Source organism: Arachis duranensis, chromosome 9, assembly GCF_000817695.3.
Source record: "Arachis duranensis cultivar V14167 chromosome 9, aradu.V14167.gnm2.J7QH, whole genome shotgun sequence".
NCBI classification, from domain to species: domain Eukaryota; kingdom Viridiplantae; phylum Streptophyta; class Magnoliopsida; order Fabales; family Fabaceae; genus Arachis; species Arachis duranensis.
Genome location: NC_029780.3, coordinates 114,170,262 through 114,188,215, shown reverse-complemented (window position 1 = coordinate 114,188,215; position 17,954 = coordinate 114,170,262). Strand labels below are relative to the sequence as shown.

General features: G+C 33.1%; 1 protein-coding gene across 2 annotated transcripts; it reads right to left on the bottom strand.

The window, feature by feature from the left end:
* Positions 1–1,063: 1,063 nt before the first annotated feature.
* Positions 1,064–6,015, bottom strand: LOC107467366 (V-type proton ATPase subunit B3). 2 transcript variants are annotated; one of them, XM_016086439.3, is made up of 15 exons: positions 5,897–6,015; positions 5,230–5,291; positions 4,967–5,022; positions 4,734–4,832; positions 4,437–4,496; positions 4,052–4,163; positions 3,767–3,975; positions 3,445–3,576; positions 3,173–3,310; positions 2,803–2,953; positions 2,634–2,716; positions 2,202–2,249; positions 2,025–2,078; positions 1,828–1,911; positions 1,064–1,727 (listed from the first exon to the last, which is right to left on the bottom strand). In XM_016086439.3, the coding sequence occupies exons 2-15, from the start codon at positions 5,282–5,284 to the stop codon at positions 1,542–1,544; spliced, it is 1,467 nt and encodes a 488-aa protein (XP_015941925.1). In that variant the 5' UTR covers positions 5,285–5,291; positions 5,897–6,015; the 3' UTR covers positions 1,064–1,541. The 2 variants fall into 2 exon arrangements, with proteins under 2 accessions (XP_015941925.1, XP_015941926.1); XM_016086440.3 differs by lacking the exon at positions 5,897–6,015 and adding an exon at positions 5,670–5,804.
* Between the last annotated feature and the right edge of the window lie 11,939 nt (positions 6,016–17,954).

Genomic DNA, 17,954 nt, shown 5'->3' with positions numbered 1-17,954 from the left:
AAATCATGAATTGTGATTTTATTCCCTTCGAAATTGCTAATAGCTTATTTGCAAGACTATTGCAGACTAAATTTTCATTTTGGTCTCTGAGATTCATGCGATTATTTATTTTGATCTTTAAAATTTAAAATTAGTTATACTGATTCTTCAGATTTAAGTTTAGGTATCAATGTGGTCTTTCAACTCTTTCCGACGATGACTAGACAAACAGAATGCTGAGATGGCACATCGTTTATTTTTGGCGCTCAAACAAGTCAGAAATAAAAAATAGTAGAGGTAGAAAAGAAAAAAAAATATACTTTATTGGCGACATTTCTGACTTGTTTGAGCGCCAAGGTAACATGGCAGAGAGGGTGTCATCCTAGCACTCCATTTACCTAATCATTGTCGGAAAAAGCCCTGGATCATATTAGTATCCGGACTTAAATTTAGAGGACTAATATAAGTAATTTTAAATTTTAGTGACCAAATTGAATAATCACGTGTACCAAAATAGGTAGTCACTATTGCCACATTACTTTCAAGCTGCCTCGTGAGATTTTGAACTCACAAAATGGCTATTAACAATTTTGGTCTCCCTAAAATCACTAGATTTTAGTCATTTTTAACCATGTCCATATTACACTCAATTATTGAATTTTATACCGTCGCTTCCATAATTTTGAAAACACCATAAAATAACTGGGTATTATACCAAAGTTTTACCAATATCTAGAAAAATAAACGCTGAAATTCACCCTATTGAACCATTTTGTAGAATTCTACATATCTACAACTTTAGAGCCCATATTAAATTTGTTAACTATTATTCAATATCAATCTAAATTTGTTAACGCTTCTTTTCTGCTTTTTTCCCATGATAATGTAAATTCTAAAATTCACACTCCAATTCCATTCTAAAGCAGTCTTCAGTGTCCAAATTTTAAGAAGCTTGGGCATAAGCCGTTTGAATTCCGTTCCATGCGAGTACATTAACACAAACAGAAAGAAACAATCTAAGTGACACTGATTGAGTCCGGTCAAAATTAGCAGCATATATGGCTCCCAATCCCATTGTGGCATATTCCGAAACTACGAAGGTTGGTTTCCCTTATTAATCAACAAAAAATAGATAAATACATGTCCAGCTGACAACTATCCTCATTACAAACAAATACCCTAAATAATCATCAAATTACAAGATATAAATGAGATTCTAAAACATGCAACATACATTGGGAAAGCAGTCTACACAAAAAAGAACCAACCAACGACGGTGAACATCCCACAATTCAATCAACGCGCCATCCCAAACTAATATTTCCCCCACCATAGAAAAAATGGCATAGGAATCACAGTAACTATGGGGTCTTTCTTTCTGACTAACTCAACGGACTCGAAATATGAGGCACTCAAACAGACTCATCCTCTTATTATTTTAAGCAGGCTAGAGAGAAATATGGACTTCTGGGCGAGAAAGCAAATAAACAAATTAATTGCCGATGATAGCATAAGGAGCTGATTCTGCAGGAGAACAAGGTCTACGAATTTTATATATCTCATCAGTTGCCGGCATCACGGCTGTAATAAGCATCGAGGGTCTTGGCTGGAATACGATGAAGAAGCTCTCGGGGGAAGATCCGCAGCAAAGTCCATGCGAGATCTAGAGACTGGAAGATATTGCGAGTGTCATAGGCTCCCTGGGTGACAAACTTCCTCTCAAATTTGTCCAAGAATTCCAGATACAGCTGTTAATAAAAAGAGGCATTGAAAGGAATATCATTGGTACCACTTCAATGAAAATTTCACTTAATCAAAATGAAGTTAGAGAGGGAAAATAGTAGATACCAGATCCTCGGACGAAAGTGCTTCTTCTCCAACCACGGCTTTCATTGCCTGGACATCCTTTCCAATGGCATAATTTGCATATAGCTGAAAAGAACCAAAAAATGGCAATTAGGTAAACTATAAACATTAAAACAACTACATGTCTACATGGCTATAAAAAAGCGTAATTAGAGTTGGACAAAAAATAATAAACAGACCTGGTTGGACACATCAGAATGATCCTTTCTAGTCATTCCCTCACCAATGGCACTCTGCGAGGTTACCAATGTTCAATCATTAGGTGCAAACTATTAAACTGGCTTTCTATTTAAGGAACATAAAATCTATCCCAAGGTAGCACCTTGATAACAAATAAGATAAAACATCAAAATTACCTTCATCAACCGAGATAGTGATGGAAGCACATTGATTGGTGGGTATATCTGCTCAGTTTTAAAAGGAATTAGAATGTCTAGTCTCGGTTTCAACATTGAATTCACAAACCAAATCAACAATAAATGTAGATCATTGGAAATTGAAATAAGGATAAGGGTGTTTTGCTTCTATGCAGTAATGAAAGGACAATTTATAACAAAAATTCCTATAAACCTAACAAGTGAAGTCTATTTTACAGAATTCCACCTTGATGTGTCAATATCAAAATAAACCAAATAATTTGAGTTAAGACTGTAAGACAAATGAAAAGGATAGAAAATAGAATTTAGTTGATAGAAACTAATAAGTTTCTCACACAGAATTATAACTTCACAATTAATTAAACTTCGGCTACAATATTCATTACATCCAAAAGCTTATACACAACCTACCTGTCTGTTATGCAACTGCCTGTCAATGTAAATCTGTCCCTCAGTGATATATCCTGTAAGATCAGGAGTTGGATGCGTAATATCTGTATGGAAGAATTCAAGAAATACCATCAGTTAGTATTGAGGATTCATTATGCAAGTTGACCAATAAATTCTGATTTTTCATTACCATCATTTGGCATGGTTAGAATTGGAATTTGTGTAATAGAGCCTTTCCGACCCTCAATTCTTCCAGCACGTTCATAAATTGTTGCAAGATCGGTATACATGTAACCCGGATAACCACGTCTTCCTGGTACTTCTTCTCTGGCAGCAGATACCTATATAATCAACAAGTGATCAATAGCTTGTGTCTTGCGAGTTGATTGAGAGATACTTCGGCATTTTACAATTACTTCTCATAGTCCTCGAGTAAAAGAAAGAGATGAGCAAATGGTTGTACCAAAGCCTCTAAGGATTGTTATATACATACAGAATTACCCGAAAGAAAAAAGGAAAACGGTATCTCATTTGCTTCCTTCTACTTCCTAATAAATTACCTCACGAAGAGCATCAGCATAAGAACTCATATCTGTGAGTATCACAAGAACATGCTTGCCACACTCATAGGCCAAATATTCAGCAGTCGTGAGAGCAATACGAGGAGTGATAATACGCTCAATTGTAGGATCATTTGCCTGCAGCAAAAGACAGTAGCAATAGAACAAACATTTTAAGAATAAGCTCCTCCTAGAGAAGTACAAAAATTATCACAGATGCCTCATTTAAGGAGAGTTATATAGCAAAATAGTATACTAATTGTTAAGATTACCAAATTAAGGAAAAGGGTCACTCTCTCCATTGAGCCATTTTCCTCAAAATCACGTTTAAAAAATTGTGCAGTCTCCATGTTAACTCCCATAGCAGCAAACACGATAGCAAAATTGTCGTCTTCTCCTCCATGCTGCACAAGACAAAATTTGTGAGAAAAAATACCACCTTCAATAAGGAATGACATTAACAAGTTCATTGGTTAAGGGAGAAATAAAATTAGGTATGCCCAGCTGGAACACAAAGCGTCATAATTTTTCAAAATTTATAATTGAACAAAATTAATATACTAGATGCAATGCACTTATGTAATTCAGATATACCTCAAGAAGATTTTCCGTTTTCTCCAATCGCTTGACTAAGCCAGCCTGACGGCAAATCTGTGCAGCAATTTCATTATGGGGGAGACCAGCAGCTGAGAACAGGGGGATCTTTTGACCTCTAGCAATAGAATTCATGACATCAATTGTAGATATTCCTGTCTGTATCATTTCTTCAGGATAAGTTCTCTCACTAGGATTGATAGAACTTCCTGCATTAATCAGAAAATATTAGGGAAAAAGATCAGATATCAACGATCAATTGCAGAACAGCCCGGAAGAAAATACCTGATATGTCCAAGTAAGCTTCGGGTAATATTGGTGGGCCATTATCAATTGGTTTTCCAGAACCATTAAATATGCGCCCAAGCATGTCTAGTGAGACTGGAGTTTTCAACACCTGGAAAAACAAATGGGAAGAACTGACTACAATGCAATAAAAGTTACACACGAGAAATTTAGTGAACAAAAATTAGAAGCAAAACTTTTATAGTTCCAATTCAATATCAAATACTCACGAATAATAATGTTTGAGACTTATAAAAGGGCAAGAAAAAGTGATCATGGAACATATAAGATTAATAACATGAAAAATTAACCATCCAGAACAAATCATTGCAAAAGTAGTCAGCAGGCAAACCTTGTGAATATTAATAGCAAATATAGTTTATACCTCTCCAGTAAATTGCACTGTTGTAAATTTATTGTCAATCCCAGATGTACCTTCAAAAACCTGGTAAACAGTTTAAGAAAAAGAGGTTAATTAACGTTAACTTGCTGGCATACAATAAGCATTTTTCGTTGAAAGAGGCATTTCTTAAGAAGAAAACTACCCAGCAAGATAAAGCAGGCAAGGGAATCCTAAAATATTTAGGTTATGTATAAAAGAATGAAGAAGTACACTTAAAGGCATCAAGTCAAAGACAAGAGACAAGTTCAGTAGATGATTAGGGGGGTAAAAAGCACTCACCTGAACCACAGCCTTTTCGCCATCAACCTCCAGAACTTGTCCACGACGAGTACTCCCATCTCCCAAGCGAATATTAACAATCTCTTGAAATTTGGGTCCCTAATGCAGTTTATCAATAAAAAACTTACTAGTCATGCCAAGCTAAAATCAGGACATCCTCAGTGGCAAACATAAAAGAGAAAAGTAGAAAACAATGTTCAATACGCATAATGGACACCACACAGTCATATTACCTTAACTTTATCAAGGATAACCAACGGTCCAGCGACTCCAGATACAGTTCTGTATTCTGCAAAGTTAGTCAACAAACATAAATTTAGAGGGAAACTCCAAGTTACCAATACTGATCGATAAATCAATCCATTCGGATAGCTTGCAAAATGTCTCTTTTCCTAAAGATGGCAAGCATTATATGAATACCAGTGTGTAGACACACACAGGAAATCCTATCACAAAAGAAAATTAACAAGATGGGTAAATTAGACAAGATACATACCCATTCCTATCTCCAAGGTGCCCTCCTCATCCTGAAAGTTCTGATCCACTCCCATTTTGGAACTTCAAACAAGTAGACAAAAGGCATATCATACAAAAGTCAATACATGCCAAAGTGTCAAACCAAATACAGAAAACTAAATTCACTTCATAGTATGCACTGTTTCCACTTTATGATTCCGATACAGCAAACGCACAAAAGATGAATTTAAAATGATAGTGACATTAACAAACATAAACACTAAAACCATCTTAATAAGCTTCAACAGTTTACTTAAATCTAACTTGAACCATCAAGATTACAATTCAATTGTGTGCCCAAAATAATACAAAAATCCAAGCCAAACGCCAGTAAATTAATCAAATTAAAATAACAAATAAAAAAAATTCCCCGTTCACATAAGAACAGCTAACAGATTTAATCTTGAAAATCGAACGCACCACGGGTCTTAATCCGCTTGGTAAATGATCAAAACGAGAGCAAGTTATACAATTTCATTACTCAAACCTCGTAGCAAATGGGGGAAAATTAGATCGATCAACGCGAAAATCGATTATAAAAAAGTGTGGGATCGAAGTTAACAGAAGCTAAGACAGTGACATGACTATGGAATCAGAGAATCAGAAGAAGAAGAAAAAAAAATGGATCCGAAATAAGACAATCATACCAGTTGTGTTATGAGATTTTCGAAAATTTTTCTTCTGATCTGAAGCAGAAGAGATTTGTGTGAGGGCGAATGAGTGCGGGACACAGATCTAATTTGCCAAAAAAATTTTAACAATACACGGGAAATAATATAATTATTTTATATTATTTTTATTTTTTATTTAGTTAATAAACCTTTTTTTGTTTTTTCTTTTTAAATGGATGATAGTAATAGTTACGTAATTACGTGCCGAGTTGGAAGTTTCGAAAGGAGTACTAACCGTAAATTTCAGGGGGTGAAAAAATAATAATAATACCGTGAAAATTCAAGTGTGGTCAATTTCACGTTAATAATACTTGAGAAATGTTAAATAATTTGTCTGATTTGATTAAATTTTTATTTAACAGTTCTCAAATATCAACTTCACGTGAAGTTAACTTCATCTAAGTTTTTACCTAATAATATACAAATCAGTGTTAAGACATTTTTAGTCTAGTTTTAACAAATTTTTATCATCAATTTTTATTATAAACTAATTTTTATATCCAATTATTTATCTGTATAAATTGATCTGATAATTTTGATTTTTTTAATTTATTATATTTTGTTAAATAACAATAAAAAATTAAAAACTACTTTTACTAAAATTTAACATAAAGAGTAAAAAATTATTAAAATTTGAAACGTCTAACTATTTTTTTTGTAATATCTAACTACAAATTTTTTAGGATTAATTTGAAATATTAAAAAAAGTCTTGCTAAAAATATCATAAAAAATATATTTGATTAAAATTATTATGAAAAATATAAAGTTTTATATTTTTAGTACATAAAGGTTGTGTTCGAAAAAAAATTAAAAGACATAAATTAAAAAATAAAAAATAGACACTGATATTGAATTATCTCTCAATATTATATTTGGTTTAAGATAAATATAAAAATTGAATGATAAACTTAAAATTTAAAAAATTAAATAAAAATATTACTTAAAAAAGTATTATAAAAATTTTAATATTTATTTCTAAAAGTTTTAATTATGTTTCTACTTTTTTATTAAAAGAACTAAAATTTTGTATTTTATGATTGAAATTTAATTTCAGTTTTTAATTATATTCCGTGCTAATTTCAAAAAACAAACGTAGTCTAAATGCATCAAATATTTATAGAAAATTATTATTACTATATTTTAAAAATGTTTGTTATAATGCAAAATAATAATAATAAAAAAAGGATGGTGTCACATTGCGAGATTTTCTTTATGGTGATTAAGGATGACACGTTTTTGCCATTAAACTTGTGGTTAAATAATTTATGATTGGAGTGCCAATCATTGTTGTTAAGAGAGGGACAAGTGCTACTCTTATTAACCCTCTGGAGAAAGCTAGAATAGAATGTGAGCACCTCCAATAAGTAGTCAAATAGGGACCAGCTTATATATTATGGTCTTCTGTGGATGTTTACATAATTGATTTTATGGGTGTACATGGCTGGATGAAGTCGACTTTGTATTGATTCGAACACGATCATAAATAATGATCGAATTTATTTTTAAGATTTGTATTGATTTATTCAATTTTAGATTAAATTTTATTATTTTCGATTACACTAAAATCAAATCTAAATCTAAAACAATAAGCTTATAATTAATATAATATAATATTAGAATTAATTTAAAAAATATATGTACTTTTTTAGTCCTCTTAAAAGGTACTTAGGTCAAGTGAAGTCGAGTTTATCTTGATCTGGATTTGACCTAAATAATGATCGGATCTATTTTTAAAATTTTTATTCGGTTTTAGACTCGATGAAATTATATTAAGGCCCATTTGAGAAAACAACTTAATTAAGCTACTTTTGAAAAAATAACTTAAACAATAAATAATTATATTAAAAGTAACTTATAAATAAGTTATTTTGTGTTTAGGTTTTTAGTTTTAAAAGTGTTTATTTTATTAAAATGTGATAAAAAGTAGTAGTATTATGAGAGAAGTTATTTTTTTAACTTTTCTATAAGTTCCTAAATAGCTTCTTAGAAAGTTGCAATTTGGTTTTAAAAATTACACCAGATATTAATATTATTACTTTTTATAAGTCAAAAATTAAAAAAATTACTTTTAAAACTTCTCAAACGGACTCTAAATTAGTCTCTAAAATATTCGAGTTCAGATAAGATCTTCTATCGTCCTTAATTGATTTAACCTTCTTTTATTTATTAATTTATTTATTTATCTTTTTTGACATTTGAGATTTAACCAATTTTTTTTATGGATGAAGAATGGCATCTCTGTATTTGATGTGTGGAATATTTTTAAAAAATATATATTGGCACAAGTCATAATTCAAGTATCATTAGCTTGTTTTTAATAATTACCCATTTATGGTCATAAAAAATTCAAGCATATCCAAATATTAATATTGGTGTGACGCTTTTAGTTGGATGTTTTGCGTGACTATATTATTTTCAGCATGGTTTTAGGAGATTAATATTATAATAAGAGTAAGGTGATAAATAAATTTTGGAAAAGTCTAGGGGCCAGCAATTTTAATGAATTTTGGTCAGCATGTAACCAGCAGAAAAATGTGAGCCATTGGATAAAATCTCACATCCATCTCACACCATTAAATCATTATTGATGACTAGTTGATGGCTAACAATCACAAAAATTGCTGGCCCCTAGCATTGCTCATAAATTTTTTTAAAATAGTAATAATTTAAGTTAAGATTTTTTTATCCTAATTATAAGAATTAATTTAAAGATAGTGTGTTTGTATTTATTATTTTAGAAGACATTATTAATATTTTTTTTAAATTAACCTATCTAAAATATAAATTTTTAAAAATTTATTTATCACTTTAATCTTACAATAATAATCTTAGTTGTTTTTTTTATCATTTGTAACCTTTTTTTGGTGAAAAACTTTGTTTTAAAAAATATGATCAAATTCATTCTCCCTTTTCTTTTTCTTGGGAAACTTATAAATTATAGTCACGTTACACATGCTCTCTCTTTTGTTTCGTTTAAAAAATGAGCTTTTTTAAAATAAAAAATCCAATATAAAATAAGTTAATTTGACTATATTCCTTCATTTTTATTAGTATCTTAGCCTCGTAGGTATTCTCTAATTTTCTAGCTTCATTATTGGAATAGGAGGCTTTGATTATTCATTAGCTCGTAGATGAAAAAGATAGTGTGAGAGTAGTAACGGTGGTTGTAGTGGTGGTGGTGTGTGAGAGAAAAAAGTTTGCTATAAAGAAAGACGAGCAGAAGGGAGAAAAATCCAACAAAAAGGATTAAGTTTCATTTTAATTAAAAGGAAAAATAATTTATTTTATTTTATTTAATCAAGTTAAATGCGTTATTACCCTAAAATTGAACTTTGATTAGAGTTATCAAATTTGGTAATATTTGGTCATTTTTAAGTTTATTTAAAATTTTTATGGTCAGTATTATAGTATTCGAATCTTTCATAATAAAAAAATAATTAATTCCTCTTTTATCGATATATAATTATTTATATCTTAGTTTAAATGAAACTAAGAGTTCTACAAAGATTAAATCACTTCTAGATAGTCCACTAATTATGCATATTCAATCTGACTAGATTCTGGATATGCCAATTTAAATTATTCAGGGCATGAGTTTTGCTATTCATATACAAACCAACTTATGCAGCAAGTAAGATCTTGTCACCGCATTAGTTCAGATATTATCTATTAATCATCATCTACTACAAACGTGGAATAATCTCTCTAAGAACTAAAAAAATATCATCCACTACTACAAATGTAAAATACAGAAGTAATGGCCAAATCATCTCCATTTCTTATAAATATCTCATTAAATTTCGGATAATTTTCAATTTTATTTTATTTAAATTTGTAAGAACTTTGACTAATTTAAGCGTCGAAATCTCCTGCAAGTATCCCTTATTCTCATTTTCACAAAGACTTTGGATGATTACTCCCATTCAATAAAAAATTTGAAAACTTCAACGCAAAAACATTTAAACCTCACGTCTAAACTCACATCCATTTATTTTTGAGATAATCCCTTAAAACAACAATAATATTCTATATTCTATATTAATTTGGTAGAGAATAATTCATTAGCGAGTCTAAAAATAATGATTGTCTTCTAGTTACTCCTTTTAAAGCACATCAACATATTTAGAATAATAAAATATTCTCTATTTGAGATAATTTATACTGAGTGGTCAAATTTTCTCATATTTTATTTGTTTCTATCAGATTAAAAATTTATCAACTTCATTAAGAAACTAAAGACTAATTTGGATAGCGTACATATCATCGCCCATAAATAAAGTCATGGTCCAAATAAAGCTAATCTAATTTTACAGAAGATGACCCATAAGAATTCACCAGATCTAACCAAATCAATCTAGGAAGCCATACGGGTGTTGTAACTCGTGTCCAACCCGACTTATGTGGCAAGTAAGATTTTATCATCCACTACATCAGATATTATTTCCAACTCAGTCCACACCACAACATAGGATAACTTTTTAAATATTGAGGAAGAAACTATTCACTATTATAAGTGGAGAGACTTAGAAGTGATGGCCAATTCCTCACCTATCTTTATAAATACCCTGTTAAATTCAACTATTTTTTAATCCCAATTCAACTATTTTTTAATCCCAATTCACTGAATTCTGCTTAAAACTCTTGCTAACTTAAGTATTGGAGTCCCTTCTAGGTACTTTATACCACCTCCAAACAAGGACGTCAAATAATCAATCGACTCAATGAATAAGCCGAAACATTCACCTAAATGAGCCCGGACTTCATGTATAGATCCGAATTCATCTTTGTTTCATGTAGCACCTCAAAACAGATAAATTCATAAATGGCTTTTTTTTACCTTTTAATTTATGAAAAATTATATTATTATTATTTGGTATAATTTTTAAAATTAATTTATGACCTTTTAAAAAACTATTCAAAATATTTTAATTTTTTTTAAATAACTAATTCAATTGTTTATTCAAACTTGCTCTAACTCTAGGTAATAGAATAAAGATTTAATTATTTTGTTGATTTTTATAGTTTTATCAAATTTTTAATTAAATTCTTATATTTTTTTTCTTTTAATTAGACTTTTACACTACTTTTTTAATTTTATAATTAGATATTTTTTTTAGTGTAAAAAATGATAAAGTTAACTGAATATTTTTTTATAAATTGAAGGTATTTATAATTAAAAACCTAACTAGATATTTGAATCTATGTATTTTGAGATAAATATTCGGTTAATTTTAATATTTTTTATATAAAAAATTTAATTATAAAATTAAAAATAATACAAAAATCTAATTAAAAAATATAAAAATTTAATAAAAATATAAAACTCAACAAAATATTGAAACCTATAATAAATAGGCACATTAAATTGTCTTTATCGATTTTGTTCCGTTAAGTTTCCTTGGAAGGACAAATATGAAATATGTCTACAATAGGTGGTATCCTAATTATCAATTTAATTTTAATGAGCTCCTTCGAATTCCGAATGATTATACTATTATTACGAATAAAGAATTCCTTTTGACATAGGAATGGATATTACAATACAATGATAAAAGAAAATGAAATACCATTAGAAAAAATGATGTGATGACCTTAAAGTAAATACTCAAATTAGTCCCTAAAAGATAGCCCGATCTCTAAATGAGTTTTCGTAAAAAAAAAAAAGATAATAAAAATTATTCCTGAAAAATTTAAAATTGGTAATGTTAGTCCTTCCGTGAATTTTCCTTAAATTCCGCCAGTGACGCCGTTAACAGTTGCTTATGTGGCTGTCAGTGTGGCATATCAGCATGCCAGCTTAGCGCAGAGTGGCTGGTGACAAGATATATTTCCATATGTATGTCAAATTAGTCCTACGTCTGTAAACCCTAATCCCCTCTTCGTCTTAAATGCCATTATTGCTGCAGCATGAGATTGATTCTGCAGAGGCCGAAAATTGATGACCAATTGCACGATGGGTAGCGTAGGTGGGGTCGCAGTCGACAAGTGTCGGAATCACACGGAAGCCATGCTTCGAGCTCTTCGCTGCGGTGGCAGAAGAATAACTCCGACCAAGTTTGTTTTTGTGGGCTGAAGACAGTGATCAAGAAGTCTGGGACAAGAGAAAATCCTGATAAATTGTTCCATGCTTGTCCAAGATACCGGGTGAGTTATCAATGTAGTCTTCTTGAAACTTCAAATTATTTGAGTTGGATTTTGACATTTTGGTACCCTGATGTTGTGCAGAAGGGCAGCCACTGCAATTACTTTAGGTGGGCTGAGGACGACAAGTATGAAGGATTAGAACACTTAGGAGAAGTTAAAACTGATGCAGAAATGGAGAGTGATGCTGCTTTGTTGAACCATAACATATCTTGGAGAATGATGAGTTTAGAAGTTGAAGTAAAAGCACTTAGGATGCAACTATATTTTGGATTAATAGTTGTGGTTGTGGTTTTTATGATTATGTGTATGTTCTTTAGTGGGAAGTGAAGCAGTTACTGTGAAAAGGATAATGTTGTGGACCTTGATAGTTTTCTGTTGTTATGAAAACCTTGTATGTTCATGTTTCTTTACTAGTAAAAAGGTTATTTACATGCAACATTGTTGTTGATCATAACATAATGTAAGCAAATCAGAATAAGCAGAATTAAAATTAAGTGAAGTAGGAATAGCATCACATCATAACATTGCCAATGGTGTACTAGTTTCCATTATCTCAGATTCAAATAACAACATTATTTTAACATGATAATAATTCAAAAGGTAGTAGCTAACAGTTGAAAGCAGTATACCATAAAAGGCTATACAAAAAACAGGGCTATTGAAGATACCACAACTACCACATTGTTTATAAATGGTAAAATTTGGCCCTGACAAAATAACAGATACTAAATGCCCTATATTTTATGTCTTCAAGTCTTGAAGTCATTCCATGTCTTTTTTTCTGGGAGGTTTGAAATCCGGAGTTGGAACGAATGTCATAAAGCTGGCAAGTTTCTTGGCTGTTGCGGAGCTGCTACCCTTAATGGTTTCAGCAGATACAACAACTGCTTCTGGAGAGGCATTTTCCTTTGTCCTGGCCCTGGTGACATGGAGTTTTGGAGGCCTTCCTCTACTTCTAGTCTGCATCAAACAGTTATCATCATTGTCTGAAATAAAAAATAACTACAAGTAACTAATGCTCAAATTAAAACTCTTTAGAAGATTACCTGACTGACATTGGTTGAGGTGTGGGATTGTTGTGTCAGTGGAAGCTGAGCATGCTGAGTAACAGGAATTTCAGTCTGTTCATCTGGAGCAGCTGCTGCTACTGCAGGCAGTGTCTGTATGGGCTGAGTATGATCTTCCTTTTCTGCTTCTGGACCAGGTGCAGGTTGTGGTTGTTAAACAGCTGCAAGCTGCAATTGCATCATCCTTGCTTTCTCCTGAGCATCGTCTTGTTTTTTTTTTTGCTGCAAGTTCTCTTGTTGTGGCCCACCTCTCCACAGTACATGCACCGAATTGGAGCATATTTCCTTTTCATTTTTGTCTTCGTGCCAGTGGGTCCTTCATCCTTGTCCTTCCTTCTATTTGTTGTTGGTCTTCCTGATTTAGGTTTGATAGGAGGTGGAACTGGTGCAGGAGAACCAGTTTTCTCCCATAGATCTTGTCCCTTGACAGGATTAACATTGAATTGGTATATTTTTCTGTACGCATCCATGCTCAACCATTCATGGCAATACTCCTCAGGCCTCTTATCATTTTTTCTTGAATGGCTGATATTGCATGCATACAAGGCATTCCTATATATTTCACACACAAAAATTCATTCAGTTAAGTATGAATCATGGTATGCATATGTAAAAAGAAATCAGTTATGAATTCAATCTGTCAACTGCCAAAACCTGCAAGAGCAAGTATGCTTCCCCAAATCTACCACTATATTAGTAGGCCATTCTTGAACTTCGTAGACTTCCTCTTTCGCATCACCCGACCAGTAGGGAGCTCAGTTTCTGGATAACTTAATAAGAGATTATAGCCTACTTTGCTTAACTAGAGCAAGTTTTCCTTGATAACTCAGAAGCTTCAGTCTATTGTCAGACATGCTTTTCATAACCATTATTCGTACCTCCTCTGCCAGACTCAGAATAGGCTTACCTCTGTCATGCTTTGTCTTTGCATTGAAGGATTCACAAGCGTTGTTGCAAATGTTGTTTTCTAGCCTCCTCAAGCCATTTTCCAGCAGCGTTCCAGGAACTTTCCACAAGCAATTGTTCATCTCAGCATATCCTAGCTCCTTGTAGTATCCATTCACAAAGAAAACGTCTAGAGTGTCTGAATCTACACCCATTAATACTTCAGTATTATCTGGTTCATAACACAGATAGCCCGATTCATCTGTTTGGAACTTCCCACCATGATGAAATACAAAGGTCATTGGGGGACCTTCCATCTGAAACCAAAACAGCAACACACACAACTGATGCAAATTTTTTTCATGGAGAGGCAAAGCATATTCAACATCAACTACCAAAATGAATCTAACACAGACACATGCAGCTACACAGAGCACAAACAACGTTCTCAAGAATCAAAAAACAGGGTCATATCATGGATAATCACCAAAGCCCTAAGCCTGAACACATTCTCCTAAACCCTAACATTGCAAACAGTAACAATGGATTTCCAACGACAATACAACCACATTGATCAGGAGATAAAACCACAATCACTCTCACAAAATAAGAAAAGAAAGCTAGCCTACCTCTCACGCAAGGCAATGGAGTGTCCTTTTCGGTTGACCAACGTCATCGCAAACCGGTCACCAACAACTCCAGCACACTGTCGTCGTCAGTCAAGCCTGGTCATCGCCGTTCAATGCTTTGTCTTCCTAGAGGAAACAACTAAGACGAAGGGATTGCAAGGGTTCTTTCTTTTCAGAAGAACGATGCAACTGGAGAGAGAATACGAAATAGGAATGAAAACCCAAGCGTTGTAACGGGGAGCAACAAAAACGATGCCGTTTAAGCCTTCGCTGATGTGTCACTCTAACGGCTAGGTCAGCATATGTTCACGCCGTTACTCAAACATTTGACGGAAGGACTAATGTTACCAATTTTAAATTTTTCGGGGATAATTTCTATTATCTTTTTCTTACGGGGACTCGTTTGGAGATCGGGCTATCTTTTGGGGACCAATTTGACTATTTACTTGATGACCTTATATGAGACGTTACAAAGGCTAATCAGACACACATATGCTGGAAATGGATCTTCTCCAGTTTTTTTAATATTTGACAGAATATAGTGTGATCTTTTATTTTTGATTTTATAAGTGGGATCATAAATAAATAAGAAAGAGAGAATAGTAAATGATTAAATTAAATATTGAACATCATCCAATTTTTTTTTCACCGGAGAAATTAATGTGATCAGCGTATCATTAATGTCACGGACATCCAACATATTCTCACTAATTTTACCTTGTAGTCTTCTGAGAATAATATATTTTCTCTTATGTACGTGTCTAAACACATGAGAATTCCAAACTTTTAAAGAATTATGAAACTCTTCTAAGCAAGCATCCCAAGGTAAATGATTATTCTAGATTTCTAGTTACTTTTAACCATATTATCAAACTCTGGATGACTAAACCAAGCTGCTAGAAACCTGAACAATCGTCTACCCCGATTGGGTGAGGGAGGAATATGTAATTGCAAAAAAAAAAACGGGAAATGATTAGATTTAAGTATGAGCAAATGGTGAACAGACGCACTAGGAAAAGCAATCTGCCACTCAAGCGTTGCCAACCTTTGATCAAGCCTCTCTATTAAGCTTCCTCTCTTTTAGGTGAAAGGCAAACCTGAATGAGTCCATAGTCAGAAATACAAGAAATAAACTCAGAACATGCTTCTCCAACTAATTAGGAACACCACCTGTCCTCTTAAAGTCATGCAATAGAGCATTGAAGTCCTTTATGGTACACCATGGGAGATTACTACTACCTCTCAGGTCATGCAAGCTCTCCCATAAATAATTCTAAGATGTCTATGTGGGCTACCAAAGTTTTCCGATATTAAGAGTCATTGAACAGAATTATTCCCTTTAACTTTCATATGCACAAATTGAGAGCCATGGTGAAGAATCTCAAATTGAGAAGCATTCAATTTCGCTGCCATGGAGGCATCTTCCAAGAACGTTAGTACCTTTCTTTTTGCACTTTTGCTACTCACACCAGCACTCTCATCCAGTGGTTTATCTGGTGGCCCAACTGTAACTCCATCCCTAAGTCTCGCAGAGGTTTCCAAAGAACAGTTAGGGGCATTAGATGTGGGGCAGGGGGGTATTGTCCATGTGGCTAATCATGACAGCTTGATTCTTCTTCATATAGCCGAAGGCTTCCCATTGTTTCTTCTCGAGATCTCTCATTCTAGCAAGCATGTCCACCTCCATCTCCCTCAGGTATGAGTTCTTGAGTTTCAGAGAAGAGTTTTCATTCATTTTTTGGGATTTGGCATTCGAGATAGATTTTTTTCAGATTCTTCTGTTTGGGCTTAAACCCCTTCTTAGGACATAATAGGCCCAATCTTTATGGAAGACGCTTTTTTGGACTTTTGAGATTTTTTTCCCGCACCAAGTCGCAATCTTTTTCTAACCTCAAGCTTACTTGTTTGGTCTTCTATTTGGGTTTGTTTTGGGTGTGGCCCATCTTGCATGGTTTCAATATGAGTACCTTGTACACGTACGTCTTCGTCACTACCAGATTCACCTCTCTCTTCGTTCAGGATATCAAAACGCAATCCCTTTCTTTACTATTGATAGAAATTCCTTTAGCACTTGCCTTATTCGAGTGTGATTCTTTCCCCAAATTGCTCCTTCAATTTTCAATCAAAATCTTTTCTTACTTCTTTCTGATTGGTCATTTAAATATCATCCAAGGCCCAAAATCAGGGGGACTTTGAACTTTCTCCCCCAAATCGGGACTTTTCTGAATGATGGTTTTCATCAGAGAGCTAGTCCATCATTTCACTGGTCCATCCCCTCCTTGGTTGGATGCCGCGACTAAACTCAGTTGCTGGGTCTTAGTGACAAAGATTTTAGAGCACTGATCCGCCTTGTGGCCATATTTTGCCACATGAAAAGCATATAAGGTGCAAACCTTTATATTCAATGTTAAGATTGTTGCCCAACACAGAGTTCTAGAAACTAACTTCTTTATCAGATTGATTTCAACGCAAATTCTTGTGAACCTGCCTCTAGATTGAATGGACGTAGTTTGATCAATTTTCAGCATATTACCAATAACAGAGCCAACCTTCCATAAAAAGTGGTAGTTATACAATTCAATTGACAGATTAAGAATTCTGATCCATACCGCAACTTTACTCAACATACTCTCCAAGAATAGAAAAAAAAGCTTTTAACGCTGGACGATCAGGTAATGCGCAACAATCATCTACGGACCTCTAAGAAAAATACGAAAATAATCATCTTCTTCTAAAAAATGCACCAAAAAATAGTGACGATTCGTATCTATATGATTTTTATCATTTCCTTATTCATCCAATTTCTATGAAGACGTTGCTTCGTGAATGCAAGATCAACTCCCTTTCTAATGAGCTTCACCATTAAAACCACCTTCCATGACTTACAGTCTTACACCATTCGTCAAATTCATCCTTAAACACAAAAATCACCGGACCCGGATCGAAAGGTTTACTCCTGTTCTTCACCTTACCAAGTCCGCCTCATGTGTGAAAACCTTAGTAGAGCTCTCTTTCACAGAAGCACTCGTCTTAAAAGTCTCTTCCATGACACACATATAAAACCAAAAATTCCCCAAAACAAAACAAGCCAATATTCCTACAAACCAAAATTCATGTAACGTAGAAGCAAAAGAAGTGGATATAGGAGACAAGACGCCACTTGCGTTAACGTTTAATAAGGATAATGATGACGAAGATATTAACTAGCATCAACGGTCAGGAACAAACCAAATGTGGCGCTACATGCTTCCGTTCCGTCTCCGTTAAACTTAAAACTATTTCAAGTTTTCAACACTTCACTTCTCTTT

What these genes read in the sequence shown, in the direction of transcription:
- LOC107467366 (XM_016086439.3), bottom strand. Translation starts at nt 5,284, where the DNA reads ATGGGAGTGGATCAGAACTTTCAGGATGAGGAGGGCACCTTGGAGATA. An exon ending in GCGAAAAGGCTGTGGTTCAG is followed by an intron (nt 4,497 to 4,733) that starts GTGAGTGCTTTT and finishes ACTGTTTACCAG; the next exon opens with GTTTTTGAAGGTACATCTGG. An exon ending in CAGTGCAATTTACTGGAGAG is followed by an intron (nt 4,164 to 4,436) that starts GTATAAACTATA and finishes TTGTTTTTCCAG; the next exon opens with GTGTTGAAAACTCCAGTCTC.